At 40.9% G+C, this 20,779-nt stretch overlaps 1 protein-coding gene across 2 annotated transcripts in view; it reads right to left on the reverse strand.

Annotated features, from left to right (window-relative positions):
* Window positions 1-1,089: 1,089 nt before the first annotated feature.
* POLR2B (RNA polymerase II subunit B) overlaps window positions 1,090-20,779 on the reverse strand; it is a 38,476-nt gene continuing 18,786 nt past the window's right edge. For both annotated transcript variants that reach the window (XM_073636929.1, XM_073636930.1), the window contains 17 exons: window positions 19,143-19,262; window positions 18,865-19,051; window positions 18,419-18,562; window positions 17,469-17,608; window positions 17,078-17,189; window positions 16,257-16,411; window positions 15,583-15,781; window positions 14,867-15,035; window positions 12,396-12,492; window positions 8,571-8,665; window positions 6,128-6,378; window positions 5,798-5,887; window positions 4,731-4,838; window positions 4,528-4,641; window positions 2,342-2,502; window positions 1,918-2,113; window positions 1,090-1,492 (listed from right to left, as the gene is read on the reverse strand). In XM_073636929.1, the coding sequence (XP_073493030.1) occupies window positions 1,403-1,492; window positions 1,918-2,113; window positions 2,342-2,502; window positions 4,528-4,641; window positions 4,731-4,838; window positions 5,798-5,887; window positions 6,128-6,378; window positions 8,571-8,665; window positions 12,396-12,492; window positions 14,867-15,035; window positions 15,583-15,781; window positions 16,257-16,411; window positions 17,078-17,189; window positions 17,469-17,608; window positions 18,419-18,562; window positions 18,865-19,051; window positions 19,143-19,262 (2,428 nt within the window). In that variant the 3' untranslated portion in view covers window positions 1,090-1,402. The remainder of the gene's footprint in view (window positions 1,493-1,917; window positions 2,114-2,341; window positions 2,503-4,527; window positions 4,642-4,730; window positions 4,839-5,797; window positions 5,888-6,127; window positions 6,379-8,570; window positions 8,666-12,395; window positions 12,493-14,866; window positions 15,036-15,582; window positions 15,782-16,256; window positions 16,412-17,077; window positions 17,190-17,468; window positions 17,609-18,418; window positions 18,563-18,864; window positions 19,052-19,142; window positions 19,263-20,779) is intronic.

Below are 20,779 nucleotides of genomic sequence, written 5' to 3' on the forward strand. Positions count from 1 at the left end.
ACAGTATACATTTAACAAATCAATATTTGTTTAAACCACCACAGGCAATTAAACCAATAAAATACATTTAGACAGTTATTCAAAAAGTTACATTTATTTAATGCAAAGACAAACATAACCATACTGTTTAATCTGAGAGAGGAAGACTGTCATATGTAATAATCATACGTAATAAAACTTCCTCAAAAACAATATGCTAAAAATTAAGAACTAGGAAACTAAATACAAATTTTGCTTAGCAGGTGTAAAGACTTGCCCGGTATGATGAAAGTAAATGACTTCAACATTAACGCCACCTAACGACGATATTAATTAAAGTGGACAATAAAAATTGCCTTTATCATTATTTACGGTTAAAGGGAATTTAGCAGCAGGTTTTCCTATTTATTCTGAGAGCAGCATAACACAGGGCAAAAGAGCGTAATTACAGCGATGTGTCACTTATGTGTCGTAGTTTCAATACAATCAGTGTTTTATCAGCAGAAGATTGCCACTGCCTGACTAGGGGCCCCGTCACACTAAGCGATGCAGCAGCGATCCCGACAACGATACGACCTGTCAGGGATCGTTGCTGCATCGCTAATACATCGCTGGTGAGCTGTCAAACAGGCAGGCTCACCAGCGATCAGGGGAGCAGCGATATCGTGGAAAGAATCGTTCCACGATGTCCTGCTCCCGTTACCAGCCTGCTGCAAGCAGGAGCAGGCTGGTAACTATGGTAAACATCGGGTTACTAAGTGCGCGTGTGCCCCTAGTAACCCGCTGTTTACCATGGATACCACTCTGCTACGGTGCGCGGGAGCCTCCGCGCACAGTAGCAGAGTGGTATCCATGGTAAACAGCGGGTTACTAAGTGCGCGCGTGCCCCTAGTAACCCGATGTTTACCATAGTTACCAGCCAGATCGTTGGTCCCGCTAGTCACACACAGCGATGTGTGCTGGCCAGCGGGAGGCCAACGACCAAAAAATGGTCCAGGACACTTTGCAACGATCAGCGACCTCACAGCAGGGGCCTGATCGCTGCAAAGTGTCACACAGAGACATCGCTGGTGAGGTCGCTGGTGAGTCACCAAAACCGTGACACAGCAGCGATCTCACTATGTGAGACGGGGGCTTAGGTCTCACATGCAGGGCAGTCAGGCCAATCTGTTTAACCCCACCCCCACCACTGATTGTCAGCAATCTGCTAATGCAAAGGGTACACAGGAAGCTGCCAATCAGGTGTGTGGGCGGGGTTATACTCCGGGAAAACAGGGATTCTAGCAAAACTACACCAAGAAGTCCAGAAAGTGACACATTCCTGGAATCAGGGTCTCTCGCCCTATATTGTGCTGCTCTCAGATCACATAGCAAAAGTCTGGTTACAGATTCCTTTTAAATGCAAGATTCATAAATATAGATATTATGTTGTCATCATCCGTGGAGCAATGCTCATTGACATCAACTCTTGGAAAAGAAGTTTACAGGCATAAGGCATCCGTACCAAGGATATCTGTAGAGAAGAAAAGAAAAAAAATTAAAGAACAATCCATTGTATTGTGTGAGCCATTTTATTAATGAAGATTTAATATATCTATTCTTCAACACAAGATTCAAAAAAAAAAAATTATGATGAGGCAGTTATGAAAATGAAAATATGGCATTATATGTTAAAACTAACAAAAGGAGATGCTGAATAATTAATTGAAAATAAACTAAACACTCAAACTGATTTTGTGGGGTCAAAAGGTGTAATAATATTCAATTGCTCAGTTGTATGAGAGATTTTGCTAAAGTGTTCATGTGGCAGAGAAACCGGAAAAAAAATTGATATTTCCATACATGGAAATATCCTTTGGCATTCGCAGACCAAACACACGGCAAGAGTCTGGGAGTGACAGATTACAGGATAGTCCCGAGAAGCCAAACGTTACTTACTTGTGTTTTGTTTCTGCATCCTCTGCATTCATATGTGTGAGTCCTGGTATTTGCGATTGCCATCAAACCACAGAGATTGCAGACGTGTACTTGGTAGGGGTCGGACGCTTCAAACAATCTCTCCCGAAGAAACTGGGCAGCACCATGTGCAATCTGACAATCACGCTCCATTTCTCCAAATCTAAGACCTCCATCACTATTAAGGAACATGTTAATAGTCAGTGTAACGTTTTCAGCTATACAACCATTGAGGAGGTGAAAAGCGACGAATGTTAAACATTATCGACATGTTAGTAATGTAGGACAGTCTGGAGCATGACTCTATACGTACCTGAACACATTAATGATTAACGTGTCTGTATACCTGATCAGCATTTCACACAGCACACAGTATATGTTAATCTGTGTGAAGCCAAACACTTACCGTGATCTCCCTTCCATAGGCTGTCTGTTCAGAATCTGAATTGGACCTCTTGCCCGAGAATGAATTTTATCATCGACCATGTGCTTCAATCTCTGATAATAAGTAGGTCCAATGAAAATCTGTGATGTGATTTTACGTCCTGTGAATCCATTATAGAGAACCTGCATGTAAGAAAGTAAAACAATATAAAGAGTTTATGGAATCACAAAATAATCCTATTTTTAAATCAGGTTTTTGTATAAAAGGGGGTTGTTTCTCTTCAGAAAATATATACCCCTGGCTGCAGGTAGTTCTAAAATAACACAACGCTCTTTACTCACCATCCCCAGGTCCAGCGCAGAGTCTCTGGCGCTCCTAATGATGTCTGGCATTGGCTGAGGCACTAAAGTGACATCGACAGTCAATCACTGAGCTTCTCTGAGGGGGCGTTACATTTACACAGGTAGAACCACTAAGCTCACCGTTTGGCTGATGTGATGTCACCGCCATAGCCAACACCAGACAATGGAAGCAGCGCCAGAGACTCCGAGCTGGACCAGGGGAGGGTGAGCAAACAGCAGTTTGGTATTATATAATAAACTGCAGCCACAAACAAAGCTTTTTTAAAACCAGGCAATCCCTTTAATTTTTTTTTTTAACCTCTTTACAGCCTGTGGCGTATTAGCACCAGGCTGTAACCCCCTGTTCAGCGCTGGCTCCGGCGCTGAGCCCACACTGAACCGGGCACATGTCAGCTGATTATTACAGCTGACGTGCCCGCAACAGCGGCAGGTGGAATCGCGATCCACCCGCGGCTGTTAACATGTTAAATGCAGCTGTCAATCTCTGACAGCGGCATTTAACATCGCCGTGCCAGAAGCGCGTCAATTACCAAGCCCATCGGTGACCCCGTCACGTGATCGCGGGTCACCGATGCGTGGGCATGACAACCCAGGGTCTGCAGCAGACTCCAGTGGTTGTCATGAGCTGATCGCTATCAGCATCACCTAGTGGTCGGCGCTCATAGCACAGGACCATTTCTGCTACATAGAGGTGATCTGCTCATCACCTCTATGTAGCAGAGGCGATCAGACAAGTGCTGCTTCTAGTCTCCTATGGAGACTATAGAAGCATGCAAAAAGTGAAATAAAAATGTTTTTAAAAATATAAAAAAAAGTTTAAATCACCCCCCTTTCACCCCATTCAAAATAAAATTAAAAAAAAAACCACATACACATATTTGGTATCGCCGCGTTCAGAATCGCCCGATCTAGCAATATAAAAAAAAGAATTAATCCGATCGGTAAACGGCGTAACGTGAAAAATTCTAAACGCCAGAATTACGTTTTTTTTGGTCGCCGCAACATTGCAATAAAATGCAATAACAGGCGATCAAAACATTGGACCTACCCCAAAATGGTATCAATAAAACCTTCAGCTCGGCGAGCAAAAAATAAGCCCTCACCGGCCCCAGATCCCGAAAAATGGAGCCATTTTTTTTTTTTAAGCAAACTTTGGAATTTTTTTTCACCTCTTAAATAAAAAAGAACCTATACATGTTTGGTGTCAACTCGTAATGACCTGGAGAATAATAATGGCAGGTCAGTTTTAGCATTCAGTGAACGTGGTATAAAAAAAAAAAAAAAAAAAAAAAAAAATCTATGGTATTGCACCTTTTTTGCAATTTCACCGCACTTGGAATTTTTTTTCTTGTTTTCCCGTACACGATATGGTAAAACCAGTAAAGTCGTTCAAAAGTACAACTTGTCCCGCAAAAAATAAGCTCTCACGGCCATATTGACCAACAAAATAAAAACGCTATGGCTCTGGGAAGAAGGGGAGCAAAAACGGAAAATCCCAGGGTTGCGAAGGGGTTAATTTTTAGCCATTTTTTTTATATCACAATCTGTATTATAAATGTGTCATCCTGCAATTTTCACTCTGGCCACTAGGGGTATTTTAGACTTGTACTCCCTGTCCTAGGAAGAGTTTACAGCAGTTTCCAATCACTCCAGGTAGGATTACATTGACTGATATCGCTGCTAACACAGGATCCAACAATCACAATAGGTAATTTCACAGCTCCTATAAAGTTTCTAGAATTATTGTGGATTTATTTTTTCTTTATTAATTTAACATGCTATATGATCAGAGAAGAACATCAGAAAAGCCATGGTATCTGAATTTAACAATATAAAATGGTTTACCTCATTTCCTCGGAGATGATATCCATAGTCTGATAACAAATTTGAAATCTTTTGCACGTTGACTGCGTCATTAAACGGAGTTGCATCGCCAATTTCTCCTTTGTTTGCCGATACCTATAATTAAAGTTTAATGTAGTGTAAAACAATCCCAAAGATAACCAAGTATAATGTTACATCTGACAATAATACAATTTCTTCTTTACCTTCCCCTGGAGACATTCAATCAAGTGACCAATAGTCATACGAGAAGGGATGGCATGAGGATTGATGATGATATCTGGTGTAATGCCTTCACATGTAAAGGGCATGTCCTAAGATTAAATAATACATACATTAAAAAGGCCAAGTCATATGTCTTAAAGAGTTATTCTCAGGTTATAAAATTGGTATAGTTAGACAGCATGAAGATAAGTTTATAATGGACTTGCTTTTTCTGCTTGAAGACAGTTTGTCATACATTTTTCAAGATCTGGCGCTGTGTGATGGCTTATTTTTTTGTTTTTTTATGGATACCATTTAGGGGTAGATACGATGCTTTCATCGCTTCTTATTGCACTGTTGCAGCGACCAAAAAAACGTAATTCTGGCGTTTTCATGGCGTTTATGCAGTGATACCAAATGTGTATTTTTTATTTGATTTTATTTTCAATGGGGCAAAAGGGGGGTAGACTAAGGGGCCAACTGGGTGTATACCACAGAACTTCTGTGAGGAGTGGCTGTGTTTTGATTGGCCAGCATCAGTGGAAAAAAAAGCAAACATTTACACAGAAGTTCTGTGGGATACGCCCAGTTGGCTGAAAGGAAAAGTTGCACCACTATTATGGGGGCATAACTTTGGAATGGAGGGCCACAGAATAAAAAAAAAACTGTTCCAGAATCAGTGGAGCAGCAGCAATAGGAAGAAGCAAGGATGAAGCAACTAGGCAGCCAGGAGGCTGGAGAGCTGTATGCTCCTGAATATACTGACCCCTTACTATAGACTACTTATAGAAAATAACATTTAATTTAAAAGGACAAAGAACAAAAAGACAAAATTGTCAGTTTAGCCAAAATAGTTGTTATGACAACACATCCTGGCTGAGCGCTGTACTAGATAGGCCTCAGACAAAGCAGCTTATGTGGACATGGATGTGATTTCTGTACTACCAGTGAGGAAAATCAACGTTGAAACAGCGATGCTACAATCTTCAGGACAATACAAATCTAACACTGGAGATAATATATTATCGTACAATTATTTGTTCTTTTTATGTAAGAAAACTACAAATACCTCTTGTCTGTATTGAATCCCACAGGTTCCTTTCTGCCCATGCCGACTGGCAAACTTATCTCCAATTTGAGGAATACGAACTGACCGTACCTAGGCCGTAGGAAAAACATGGTTAGAACTCCATCTATTTCACAATGTATAGTGTCTGAGAATGAAACAAAATCGGACCTGTTTGCAGGTGTATTACAGCACTGATCTAATACTAGCCAGATTTCTTGATAATTCTGCCAATAAAGCATTGTCTTCACAAATGTCCCCAAGTTATCTCCTCAACATTATGCACCATGCTGAATAAAACCTAGAAATACATGTTCATAGTATTGTTCGTACCCTGATTTTGCAAAACTTGTATCCTTCCTGATTAAGAGTAACCATGACTTGATCAACGATGCCGGTTTCACTCGTACGCAGGAAAGTACTACAATCTCGCTTCGTGTAACGTCGATTGGTACTGTCTAGTTCATCTTCATTTTCAGGCAGAGTCACCGTTTTACCAATGATTACGTCATCGCCTGAGACTCTGACCCCGGGTGCAATCAGACCATCCTCATCCAACTTGTCGTAGATGGCGTGTCTCATACCTATAGGTAATCACATCAGAATGACAAACCACATTAACTTAGCCAGATATTTCAAACTTTAGCCAGGGTGCCCAGGATTACAAAAACAGCACCAAAGTGGTCCAATAAGTTGTGTTTGAGAGGAGAACGGGACTGAGCCGCTATGTTACACAGAACCCAGAGACAGCGGTGATGGTGTTAATTGAAAAAAAGCAGCCATCCTTTGCAATCCCTTTAACCAGTTCAAAATCAGGTCACTTGCCGCCATTCCTGACCAGGCACATTTTTAAATTTTATTTCATACAAGCTGTTTAAAGAGATGTAAAATTGGTTTCTTAAGATTCTGGTGTGGGGTGGCATAACGTACGGTAGCCAGATCCCTCTATTTTTCATACCAGGTACACTAACAGCTCAGCATTACATTAATTTGATGGAGGAACAAGGGGTACGGCCATTTCTCCAAACAGTCCCAGGAGCAATTTTTTAACATGTGAACACCAGGCCTCATGTTGCTGTTGCTACTGAGAACAACCTTCCTGACCTAAACGTGCTACAATGGCTTCTGTACATGTCCCCCATCGAGCAAATATAGAAGGTCATTGGTTGGCAATTACAAAGGCAGCTGCCAGCAGTGGATCTTGATAATTTGCGTACCCAAATGCATTTAGTGTTGCAGAACATTCCTCAGACGATTAAGAACCTTATTCATAGCATGCCAAAGCGTATAAGTGCACATGGTGCTCATACTTGATACAAAACAAATTTCACAAACTTGAATGGAAGCAAGTGGATGCAGGGAGAACAGAACTTCATTTTCTCCCTGCAGCCGTACTTCTAGATGGAAAGTCACATTTAAAATGGTATTTACTTGAAGATTACCAATACGGTTATAAGTAAATACAGTTTATTGCTTAAATGTAATTAAAATATTTTGTCCATGTTTTTTCCCAAATCATAATATGCATTTAAAAAAAAAAAAAAAAAGAAAGAAAGAAAAATATTCCGATTTTCAATCTGGCCACTGGGGTTATTCTTGTCTCCTACTTCCCATTTCAAGAAATCCATTTATAGATTAGCAGCAATGACCCTAAAGGCCCCGTCACACATAACGAGATCGCTAGCGAGATCGTTATTACGTCACGGTTTTGGGATCGCTGGAGAGTCGTTTCGTGATCGCTGGGGAGCTGTCAAACATGCAGAACTTCCCAACGATTTCGGCCGCCCCAGCGATCTAACTAACGATCTCGGCGGTCGTTGGGACGCTTTCACACAGCAGCTATTTCAACGATCCACACCTTGATAGGGACTGTACTGTGTCACAAAGGCGTGCATAAAATTACGCAAAATCAGGACTCAGTCGAATGAACGGATATCAACAGCCCGGAGAATTCTGCTAGGATCTGCAATCTAGCACGAGGTCAGAAACAAAGGATGGAATCGCTATTCTGTTGCCTTCTTTATGCACGGCGGAAAATGAGAACGCTGTAGCGACCACCAATCGGGGACGAGGGGCATGGAAAAGTCCAATTTATGCACGCCTACGTGTCTCAGCTCTGAATCGCTAACGAGGTCGTTGATAAGGTGTCAAATACAGCGATGCACACTGCCCAGCGGGAGCGCAACGACCCAGGAATGGTCCAGGAAGCTTTGTAACGATCAGCGATCTCACAGCAGGGGCCTGATCGTTGCTACCTGTCAGACACAAGATCGCTAGCAAGATTGCTATTGCGTCACAAAAACCGTGACGTATCAACGATCTCGCTAGCGATCTCGTTATGTGTGACGGGGCCTTAACCTTTTGTATTGAAGCATCCAATGAGCCTGTGCAAAAAAGTCACGGTGAGGAGATAAGTTGTCACATCGCCTATTGTGAATGGAAGTTCCAGTGTTATTAAGCTGTGTGTAGAGGTGTTACCTATCACTTTAATCCAGCCTGTGATAATGAGACTTCTATAAAGAACAGTAGGTGTGAATCTCAAATTTGCCCCAGTGACCAGTGTAATTTTTTTTTTTTAAATTTAAACCCAGAGTGTGGTATGGGAAAATGCCCAAAAATTGTGTACATTATATCTAATGTAAAAATTAAAAAATGTAAATAGGTCATTTTCTTATGAAACATTTTCTTAAATTCTCAATTACGATAACAGTTGTTCCAACAAAAAGTTTAGTAAATCCAGAAAGGTGAAAGTTAGTCCAATTTAATCTTTTCTTACCCTGGCATGTCTCACGAGTAGGTTTCTCAAAAACTTCTTCTTGATCAAATCCTTTTTTAGATTCCTGTTCTTTGTAAGAGCGATAAAAAACAGACCTGCAAAAATGTTTTAAAAAAAAAATCATTAAATGCCACATAAATACTATGATAATGAATTAACTATTATCTTTTCTATACACAGGTACAGTCTATGTTACTGAGCAGTACAGATGGACCTTTGTTTTCCCCCCTCTAGATTAGCAGTTTTAAACAAATTTTGCCAGGAAACCTTGAGTTCTTCAGGACCTGGTCAGGAATTACCTGGAAGACACCAGAGTCAACCGCATTAATCAGAGGTAGAGCTTATCTCCTGGCCCACAATGCAAAATCTGGTGTCTTTGTATGTGGCAATGGGGGCCTTAGGCCATAAGAGTACAACTGCTATATCTGCAACCCATATAGAGACTTGCCAGCACACCAAAGAAAAGCAGTGAAACATCTCAGCAGGGCTGTGGAGTCGGTAAGCCAAACCTTTGACTCCTACTCCTCAATTTCCACGACTCCGACTCCTTCATACATGGCTCATGTTTAAGTATTAAATTTACTATAGCACAGATTCATCTCCGCTAAAAGTCTAGACCCTTAGATCAGGAATAGGACACACATTTATAGGACATTTCATAACTTTCCCAAATTATTATGAAAAAATATTCCCAACAAACTGCGCTGAATTACTGTGCCCAATTTATTATATATTTTAGGAGTCGGTCCATTGTTTACCGACTCCACCAAAATGGGCTCCGACTCCACAGCCCCGCATCTCAGCCATAACATAAAGCTGGCTGAGAACCGGATGCTTTTCCTACCAGACAGCTTCTATGAGCACAGAATATGAGATCCAAGAGACAGTTACAGATTCTTAGGCCTCGATGCTGGTATTTAGTACGACAGTCTTAATGAAGGGAGTGTTGGAGAATGATGTGTCAAATTTCTTAAAGCGGTTGTCCAGGACTTTTGTATTGATGGCCTATCCTTAGAATAGGTGACCAATATCAGCTCCACAAACTATAGAGGCCTCGGCATTGTATTGCAGTACCCCAATGAGGCCCCTATACAGTTGATGGAGCTGTGCTGTTCAACTCCACAACTGATCACATACCGCTGCTGTCGGCACCTTGAAAGCTGATCAGCGGCGGTTCCAGGTGTTGCACACCCACTGATCTGACATCGATGACCCAACCTAAGAATAGGCCATCAATATAAAAGTACTGAACAACCCCTTTAAGAGGCATGCACCCCTTTAACCCCTTTAACCCCGAAAGGCGGTTTGCATGTTAATGACCAAGCCAATTTTTACAATTCTGACCACTGTCACTTTATGGGGTAATAACTCTGGAACGCTTCAACGGATCCCACTGATTCGGAGATTGTTTTTTCGTGACATATTGTACTTCATGATAGTGGTAAAATGTCTTCGATATCACCTGTGCTTATTTGTGAAAATTGAAAATTTGGCGAAAATTTTGAAAATTTTAATTAACATGCCCTTAAATCAAAGAGAGGTCACAAAATAGTTAATAAATAACATTTCCCACATGTCTACTTTACATCAGCACAATTTTGGAACCAAAATTTCTTTTTGTTAGGAAGTTATAAGGGCTAAAAAGTCCAGCGCCCCTAAACAGTGGAAACCCCCCACAAGTGACACCATTTTGGAAACTAGACCCCTCAACCCTCAAGGATTTTATCAAGGGCTATAGTGAACATTTCGAACCCAGAGGTACAACACAGAATTTGATAACATATTGAATAAGTTGTCATTAGTCTTGAGCGCAAGTGCTCGCTACTTGAGTTTGCATCGGGTACTCAGGTATGCACCATGTATCACGGGTGCTCGAATGACATGCTCGAATCACCGCCCTGCATGTTTCACGGTTATTAGACACCCGAAAGAAAACATGCGGGGGATCGCTCGTGCATGGCGGGCAATCCCCGCGTATAAAGGTCGCAAAGCATATGGGGCGGAGACTCGAGCATGTCACTCCAACACCCGTGATACTCAGTGCATACCCGAGCACCCGATGCAAACAAGTAGCGAGCACTTGCGCTCAACACTAGTTGCCATATCGTCATTTTTTTTTTCTTTACTTTTGAAAAAATCCCAACCCTAACGTTTATTTTTTACGCTGTTCCTCGTGCGGTATAAGTGATTAGATGACTTTATTCTTCGGTCGGTGCGATTACAGATTTATATCGGGTTTTTATGATTGACAGCTGTCACACACTAAAATATGCTTTTTTTTTTTTTGCAAAGACTAGTTTTTGAAATAATTTTTCCATATTTTGGCCAACAGTCACGTGACGACTTGTTTTTTGAGGGATGAGTTGACTTTTTATTGCTACCATTTTCGGGCAAATAACATTTTTTGATCGCTTTCTATTCCGATTTTTGGGAGGCAGAACAAACAAAAAAACAACAATTCGGGAATTATTTTTTTATGCCGTTCCACGTGTGGCAAAATTGATAAGGCAGCTTTATTCTTCGGGTCAGTACGTTTACAGCGATACTACAGTTATATAGGTTTTTTTAGGTTTTGGCGCTTTTACACAAAAATTATTTTATAGAAAAAAATATATTTTTTGCATCGCTTTATTCTGAGAGCTATAACTTTATTTTACAGCTAATGGAGCTGTGTGGCGGCTTATCTTTTTGCAGGACAAGATGTCGTTTTCAGCTGTACCATTTTTATTTACATTAGTCTTTCTCATTGCGTTTTATTCAATCATTTGTTTTGCGGTATAATAAAGCATAGTTTTTTGCTTCGTTTTTTATTACCGTATTCACTAAAAGGGTTAACTAGTGGGACAATTTTATAGGTCCAGTCGTTCCGGACGCGGTGAAACCAAATATGTGTATTGTTTTTTTTTCATAATATTTATGGGTACAGTATATATAGATTTTTTTATATTTTTCCAATTCCCCCCCCCACACACACACACTTTTTTACTTGTACACTTTGTCCCACTATGAGACTTTCACTTTTTTCAGGCTGATCGCTTATATAGCATTGAGATGCAGCACCATCTCTATGCTATACAGCCTGTCAGCCCTGCAGACACAAGTTACTTTGATCGTGCAGTGCGCATGATCAAAGTAAGTTCCTGATGCCTGGTGATCCAGATGTCATCATGGCAACGATCGGGACCCCGCGAACACAGCGCAGGGTCCCGATTCAAGGTAAGAGGGGCGCTGCTGGCTCCCGGAATGCTGCGATCGACATCGATCGCATTTCGGGGGTTAATGTGCTGGGAGAGGTGCGGCACCGCTCCTGGCACATAGTACCGGGTGTCAGCTGTGAGAATCAGCTGACACCTGGCGGCAATCGCGCCCGCACAGTAATAATACATATCTGGTTCAATAGGTCCAGGGCGCAGATACGTAGAATTACGCCCGACGTCAGAAAGGGGTTAATGAAATTGGAACAGAATGGTACTAATGTGAATCATCACCAGAAATGTATGCCAGCTGGGGACCGGTATGTTTTTCTTAACAATCTGTGCCACATTTGTGGTATAAATTATAAATAATTTGTTGAGCTTGCTTGACCATGCCCTGTTCGAGCTGTTCACACTTTTCAAACAGTTGGCAGAGAAAGAGAATAATAATAATAATAATAATAAAAAAAAAAAAAAAAAACGCAATATGTTTGTGCAACTGAGTTGTAGAAAACTTTCTGAACCAGGCATTTAGAAGTCATCTTTCTGGTCACATCCAGCTAATAACTGTTATCTATAGTGTAACCTATCTCGATATTTCAATCCCTATACACGCTTATAAAGACCATACCTGAAAAAGCCTCTGTCCACAGCAGAGCGGTTCATAATGACAGAATCTTCCTGGTTGTATCCAGTGTATGAGGCGATAGCCACAATAGAATTAATTCCTGGAGAGTAAAACATAAAATACTCCATAACTATATCATGGGTGCTTTATGCTGACAAAGCAAAGAAGAAAAGAAGGATGTGAGCAAAAGGAAGATCACAGAATAAAGCATTTTAACCTCGCAGTAGACCGGTAATTCATCATCTCGTGTTCAAGAACATATTTCTTAGGCTATGTTCACATGACCAGTAGTGATCAGTTAGAACGGATCCAGCAGAAATCTGTTGGCAACATTTTTTAGTCTGTTTTTAAATAACTGATGCCTGCTGGATCGGTTTTATTTTTTACATTGATGTCTATGGAAAACTGATCCGTTAATCAGCCATCAGTTTTTCTTTCAGTTAACACGGATCCTTTTTGCGTACTGGATCCAGTAACTGATTTATGTTTTGCTTACTGGATCCAGTAAGCAAAAAAAGGATCTGTTACAAATGAAAGAACAACGGATGGATAATTAACAGATCAGTTTTCCATAGACTTCAATGTTAAAAAACAGATCCAGCAGAGATCAGTTATTTAAAAAATGAACTAAAAATTTTTTTTGACAACGGATTGATGCTGGTTCCATTCTAACTACTCACTACTGGACATGTGAACATAGCCTTAATCATAATTAACCCCTTTATGATCTGGGACGTACTAGTACACCCCAGGTCATCACCCCAGGTTCAGCGAGGGCTGATCCACCCGCGGCTGTTAACCAGTTAAATGCCGCTGTCAATCTCTGACAGCGGCATTTAACAGCGCCGCAAGCGCTGCATTAGCCCAGTCCATCGGTGACCCCGTCACATGATCGCGGGTCACCGATGGGTGGGCATGACAACCCGGGGTCAGCGCTCATAGCAAACGAGCAAATCTGCTACATACAGGCGATCTGCTCATCACCTGTATGCAGCAGAGCAGATCAGGCAAGTGCTCCTTTTAGTTTCCCATGGAGAGTATAGAAGCAAGCAGAAAGTGTAAAAAAAAAAGTTTTTAAAAATAAAAAGAATTAATTCGACCGGTAAACGGCGTAACGAGGAAAATTATAAACGCCAGAATTACGTTTTTTTGGCCGTCACAACATTGCAATAAAATGCAATAACGGGCGATCAAAACATCGGATCTACCCCAAAACGGTATCAACAGTCAGCTTGACGCGCAAAAAATAAGTCCTCACCCAGCCCCAGATCCTGAAAAATTGAGACACTACGGGTCTCGGAAAATGGCGCCATTTTTTTTTTAGCAAACTTTGGACTTTTTTTTTACCACTTAAATAAAAAAAGAACCTATACATATTTGGTGTCTACGAACTCGTAATGACCTGGAGAATAAGAATGACAGGTCAGTTTTAGCATTCAGTGAACGTGGTAAAAAAAAAATAAATAAATAAAAACTGTGGAATTGGAAAATGCAAAAATGGAAACTGCTACGGTCATTAAGGGGTTAAACAGGGCTTCCAATTCAGTCACCTGATTGCAGGTGTCATTAAGTCAGACTGACAGGAACCAGTCATGCTGTTAGGTAGCGGTGGGACTGCAGGGGTGAGTAAAGGCCCCGTCACACATAGCGAGATCGTTATTACGTCACGGTTTTGGGATCGCTGGAGAGTCGTTTCGTGATCACTGGGGAGCTGTCAAACATGCAGAACTTCCCAACGATTTCGGCCGCCCCAGCGATCTAACTAACGATCTCGGCGGTCGTTGGGACACTTTCACACAGCAGCTATTTCAACGATCCACACCTTGATAGTGACTGTACTGTGTCACAAAGGTGAGCATAAAATTACTTTTCTGCGCCCCCTCATCTCCGATTGACAAGACCAGATGAACGGCCAGTCACAGCCGGAGAACGCTACAACGATCCGCAAAATCAGGACTCAGTCGAATGAACGGATATCAACAGCCCGGAGAATTCTGCTAGGATCTGCAATCCAGCACGAGGTCAGAAACAAAGGATGGAATCGCTATTCTGTTGCCTTCTTTATGCACGGCGGAAAATGAGAACGCTGTAGTGACCACCAATTGGGGACGAGGGGCGCAGAAAAGTCCAATTTATGCACGCCTACGTGTCTCAGTTCTGAATCGCTAACGAGGTCGTTGATAAGGTGTCAAATACAGCGATGCACACTGCCCAGCGGGAGCGCAACGATCCAGGAATGGTCCAGGAAGCTTTGTAACAATCAGCGATCTCACAGCAGGGGCCTGATCGTTGCTACCTGTCAGACCTAAGATCGCTAGCAAGATCGCTATTGCCTCACAAAAACCGTGACGTATTAACGATCTCGTTATGTGTGACGGGGCCTTAACACCTCTTTATCTCAAAGATCACAAGTCTTTAGCCAGTATTCAAGGAGTGACATCAAAAGACATAAAAAATGGCATCTAATAACTTACCAGCAGGTAATTCTCTGAATCGCAAGTACTCCATTGAGCGTGTAGTTACTAGTGGTTTTTGAGGATAATACAGTACATGAGCTAATGTATCCATTCTAACATGGAAATTTGTGATGTAGACTCCCATGGCTTGTTTACCCATAGCAGACTGGTAAGTATTCCTAGGAGACTGCAATAGACATACAGAAATATTAAAACAGTACGCTTACTGCCACAAAAGTTTAGTTTTCTACACAAATAAAAAATGTAAGCTGCAGGCTACACAGAAGTTCTGTGTGTTTTGAAACTGAACATAAACTATGTTTGGCAGCACGATGGCTCAGTGGTTAGCACTGCAGCCCTGCGGTCCTGGGGGCAAATCCCACCAAGGAGTTTGTATGTTCTCTCTGAGTTTGCTAGGTTTTCCTCCTATACTATAAAGACATACTGATAGGGAATTTATATTGTTAGCTCCAATTGGGACAGTGATGATATCTGTAAAGCGCTGTGGAACTAAGCGAGTAAAATAAATAAATGTTGCAGAAAAAAATTTCTGTGGTCCCATACAGTGGGATTGTCTGCAGAAAAGGCATTGCTCAAAAGAACTACGGTTTATTTCTATCTACATATACAGTATTGGAGGTCCCTTAACTGGTGAGGGTGTAGTGGAGCCTGATACTGTCATAACCTTACTAAACAAAATACACAAAACTTATTACTGTAAAACAGACAAGTACCTGGTTATGATCAGGGAATGGGATAATGGATGCACAGACTCCCAGGATCATAGAAGGGTGAATTTCACAGTGTGTGTAAGTTGAACAATAAGCGACACCCTTTTCTTGCAAGTCATCTGGTGTCATTGCAAGCATAACAGTCTCCTCTTCAAGTGTATCGATATATTCCACGACACCACTTGCTACAAGATCCTGCCAACTAAACAAGGGCAAAAAAGAAGGATTAAAAGAGGTTGTCCACTCCCTGCAGAAGTTTCAGTAAGCCCTGCAGCCTGCTGGATCTTAGCTGTGGGTAATATACATATTGTTAGGAATCTGCTCCGCTTACGTGACCTCAGGTTTGCAATTTGCATAGTTGCGGGCTGACTTGAGTCTCAGCCATTACTCTCAATAGAACCCTCAATAAATCACAGAGAAGTGGCTGAAACTATAGTTGGCACTTGACCACAAGTATGTTATTTGCACAGTTGTGGTTATGTGGCACCTGCTGGATTGGACAAGTAAAAGCTGAATTCTAAATTGTGCACATCACACACCGCTTGGATTTGGCAAGCTGCAGAGCCTCCTGAAAATTTATAAAGGGATGAACACCACCTTTAAGTGCAGCTGATGAAATAATACATTAAGGAATAACATTGTGTATCGTAAAAAAGAATTTGTTTTCAAACACTCACCTGTAATTATTGTACTCCCTCTCCTTTAGCTGATCAATATGTCTCCTTTTCAACAATAGCTTCTGCTTTTCCACAATCAGCAATGGCCTGCAGATCCTACCAGCATCCGTGTAGATTCTTATCTCTCGCTCCCTTATGTCTCTGATCATAGACACCTGAAGATGGTAACGTTACATCTATCATACACAATCTACTCCTTTTTTCAACTTAAAAAAAATTGACAAGAATATTAAAAAGGTTGTCCCTACTGGAAAAATCCTTATTAATGGTCCTCAGGAGACTGAAAATATAAAAAAAAAAACCTGATACTCGCCTCCCAGACTAATTCTAATCCTCTATAGTCACTCTGCTGTGTCCGGGCTGTTTTTTCGGGAATGGATCAGCACTGTCAATCCGGGAGGCAAGTATCAAAATTTTTTTAATTTTTCTCACCTCCATAGGCATATTAGAAAGGGGTTGTCCAGCAGAATCACTTAACAATTACACTCTGTTCAGGAGTGCACCCATCATAAACTATCGCAAACGCAAAGTGACATTTAATACAAAAAAAATTGTATGAGGCTGAATTTCTGCTCATCTAATACGTAGTTCCAGATTCTGCACCATCTGTAGAGCCAGCAATGCCAAATATAAAATTGTAGGCCTCCTTTACAGGACAGAGGTACGGTAAATAAACATTTCTCCTGATTCCAACTAACTCAGTGATATTTAAGAAGCTGTCACACCTTTTTTGTATGTGTGATGAGAGATGCAACACAACTTTACAGCTAAAGGGCAATAATGGAAATCTCATATGTTAATATCACAAAATATTTATATACCTCAGAGACAATGATGTCCATTTGACGTCGCAGCTTTCGAAGAGTATTCATCAACTGTTCTGGATCCTTATGTATACCAACCCAGCATCCATTCACAAATATTTTTGTGGCACTACATTTGATTTAAAAAAAAAAAAAAAAAAACTTGCAACAATGTTTTAATAACTGCAATAGAATTATAATATCGATCTCTGCAACTCAAAGTCCCAGAAGGAACTTTTGTTTTAAAAATTGATATTCGCTGTGTACTATGTAGTAATTGAAAGTTCAACAATTTATTATAGGGACCCTTTGGGTGATGAGTTTTCACTTTATATGCAGCACGTTAAAGCATACATACATAATAGTACAGGCAATGGTTGCAAGAATGAGTGTTTTTCAAGTGGCTTACTCTGCAATTGCTGCTGGGGAGATTTCTTCAAGATTTTCCATACTCCATTCTTCCAAGAACTCCAAAATTGGAGAAGGTTGGGATCCAACAGAAATGTAGGCCATCAGAGCCAAATTCTTCACAAGTCCTACAGCGTGGCCCTGTGAAATCACAAGTAGTACAGTAATTACATTTACAAATTTTTATTATTAACCCCTTCCCAACATGTGATGTACTGTTATGTCACAAGTCAGGTCCACGTGTATGGAGTGGGCTCAGGTGCTGAGCCTATATCAAACAAAAAGCAGATGTCAGCTGTGATACACAGCCAAAATCTTCCTGTAACAGCAGCGGCCGGAACTTGCTCTGATCACTGCTGTTTAATCATTTAAATGCAGTTGTCAATTACTCACAATGGAATTAAAATTGCGCAAACGCTGGTGTGTGCATCTGCTACCATCGCCCCCCCCACAACGTGATTATGGAAATTCAATGGGTTATCATGGCAGCCAAGGACCAGTCTGGGGATATGCAAGGCAATTGGCATAATGAAGGCACCCATGGCTACCATTTTTGCACTAGTGAAGCATGGCCTGTAAATATATACACCCACAGCTATCAAGTCTCTTGGACTAAAGACAAAAAAAGTTAAAAAATGGGAAAAACACCAAAAATTTATATCAATCCCTTACATAAAGATTTTTTTATCTTAAATATGCATATATGGTTTCACCACATCCATAAAAGTCCAGTCTACCATTACATAAAGCCGCTGAGCTCACAGATTGGCTGCAGCTCGGTGGTTGAAGTGAAGTCAGTGCTGCATACAAACACAGACCAGGGAAGCTGTGGTAGCCTCAGCCCTTTACCAGGGGAGGGCAAGTAATACTTGGTTTGTTTTTTACATAGACACCACGGCCTATGACAAAAGTCTTCTAGTTTTCTGAAAGGGGGCAACTTCCTTAACTTACCTCAGGGGTCTCAGCAGGACACACCATACCCCATAGTGTGTTGTGCAATTGCCTCGGTTTTGCAAGTTTACCATCTCTACCAATAGGAGAATTCAATCTCCGCAAATGAGAAAGCGTTGATGCAAAAGTCAGCCGATTCAACACCTTTAAAATTAAAACATAATTTGAGTGTAAAAAACAAACAAACAAAAAATACCCTTAAGCATTACTATTCCATAATCAAAAGGACAGCCTAGTTGCATTAAGACTACACCTTAATTTCTGGGTGTTAATGCGGAGATTCTTAGGCTGTGCCTCTTCATTATTTTTTTTATTTTTTATTTTTTTTTTATCTCCGTTACACAAATTGTAAAAATGTAGTTATTTTTATTTAATTAAAACCTTACTAAAATATTGCAAGAGTATCAAGTATATTTTACATAAATGCAATATAAATGCTGACTTACCTGAGATACACCAGCTCTAGCCTGATGAGCTTTCTTTTGGTCGCCCCAATTACCCGTAGCTAGAGAGTATTTTAAACCATCTGAAATTATACGAGTCTTAATCGCCAGCTCCAAGTTAAAATCTTTTCCTCGGTCGATGAATTTCTGTGCATATATTCTTACTTCTTTCAACAAGTTCTTGAACATTCTACAAAAAAAAGAGTGATATTATGGACTATCCAGAGAGCAAGCGCCAAAAAAAAAAACCAAAAAAAACCTAACAACTAGTAAATTATTACCCCCTGAAGAGAAATGCAAGCAGAGGTCCTGCAAGATCTAGCCTTTTATTTCCGTAATGATCTCTGTCATCCAACTCTCTCCTTCCAAGAGCAGCAAGGAGCAGCCTGTGAACCATGTACCTAAAAACACAAAAAAAAATCAAATTAGACTAAAGGAAATAAAAAGTAAGCAAAAACTGCTGAGAAAGAAAATACAGCACAAGTGGGTTCAGCCTTACATAGACTCAAACTTTTATTTTCTGCTAAAAAAAAAAAAAACTTCCATTATAAGAATAAAGTTGTTGAAGGAGTTTTCCACTTTTAGAAAAGTGTACCCAAATTGATTCCAGTAATGTAAAATAAAGCAAGATAGTATTCTCCGTCCCCTGCGGCTACAGTGTGTGTTTTGACTGCATTGGGGACTGTGAAGAATATTGGAGATATAATCCCATGTCAATCATTGCATCCTATTTGGCAGGGGATTATAAAGATATACAGCATACAGTTGTAACTGGACACTTCTGCAACCTAGGAGGAGGGAGGGGGCAAGAGACAGTGAGTGACAAAAATCTCACCTAGCAGTTCCAAGTCAAGGAGTTACACCCCCACCAGCTAGCTGGTGGGCTACAACAGGAAGACACCCTGTGAAACCCAAGCCATGCGGCCTTTCCTTTGTGACACAGACAATTATAATTCAATACAGAGTTATGGAAATCCTATATGTCCTAGTTATTCATAGATTTTCCAGATCCCAAGAAAATGGGGAATGTCAGCCTGGCTCCCAGCCCAGTCTAGCGCATAGAGATGGGGAGATAACCGGCACAGGCTTTCGGAAACCCCTAGAGCCACTGTGTTTGGTCTCCATGTGTAGCAGGGGACCGGCTGGATCCGATGACACCAGAACCGGCTCCCTAGGAGCGTTTACTAAGGAATTAGAACCCATTTTAGTTTATAGCTGATGGAGGCCAAAGGTGGAGTGACCCAGAGAGGTTAAAAGCTCCTGCAGCTCTGACCTAGTGCTTTTTCTCTGGGACGTCGCGACGACACATCGTGTGAGGGAAGTCACCCCACAGAGGGACCCACAAGCCTCCCATGTGGCAGCCCTCCCCCGCAAGCCAGGCCTTCTATCTGACTCTTAATATCTGCATACCTTTGTAGCACTACTATTATGTTTGACCATTATATATGTATAACCCTTATGTATATAGTGCATTGTCTAGTGTGCCCTTAAGGCGACTAAATACTTAATTTAACCTTGGGCTGCTCTTTTATCTTTTTTTTTAGATCAGATAAATTTTTATTTATTTAAAGATAGAATAATGAAATACAACTTCAATACAATAATTTTCATTTTCTTATTATCAAAAGTAACCCCTCCCTCACCCCCCCTTCCCCTTTTACGGACGACAATAAACATTTATCGTTATATAAAATAAGGTTCAATATCACAAAAAAAAAAACCATCTTATAACCATTGCAATGTATTTTATAGTGTAATCACCGGATTCTTTCCTCCAAAAGGATTAATCACACCTTCCATGGTGCCCATAGGTTGTCACTGAGTTTGGCGTTTTTCCTTTTTAAATAAATTTTTTCCTCCATCCGTACCACATAATCCACCTGCCTTATGTACTCTTGTCTAGAGGGAGGCTCCGTTC

Source organism: Phyllobates terribilis, unplaced genomic scaffold (assembly GCF_046119375.1).
Source record: "Phyllobates terribilis strain yellow unplaced genomic scaffold, ASM4611937v1 Scaffold_1__5_contigs__length_1240528914, whole genome shotgun sequence".
NCBI classification, from domain to species: Eukaryota; Metazoa; Chordata; class Amphibia; order Anura; family Dendrobatidae; genus Phyllobates; species Phyllobates terribilis.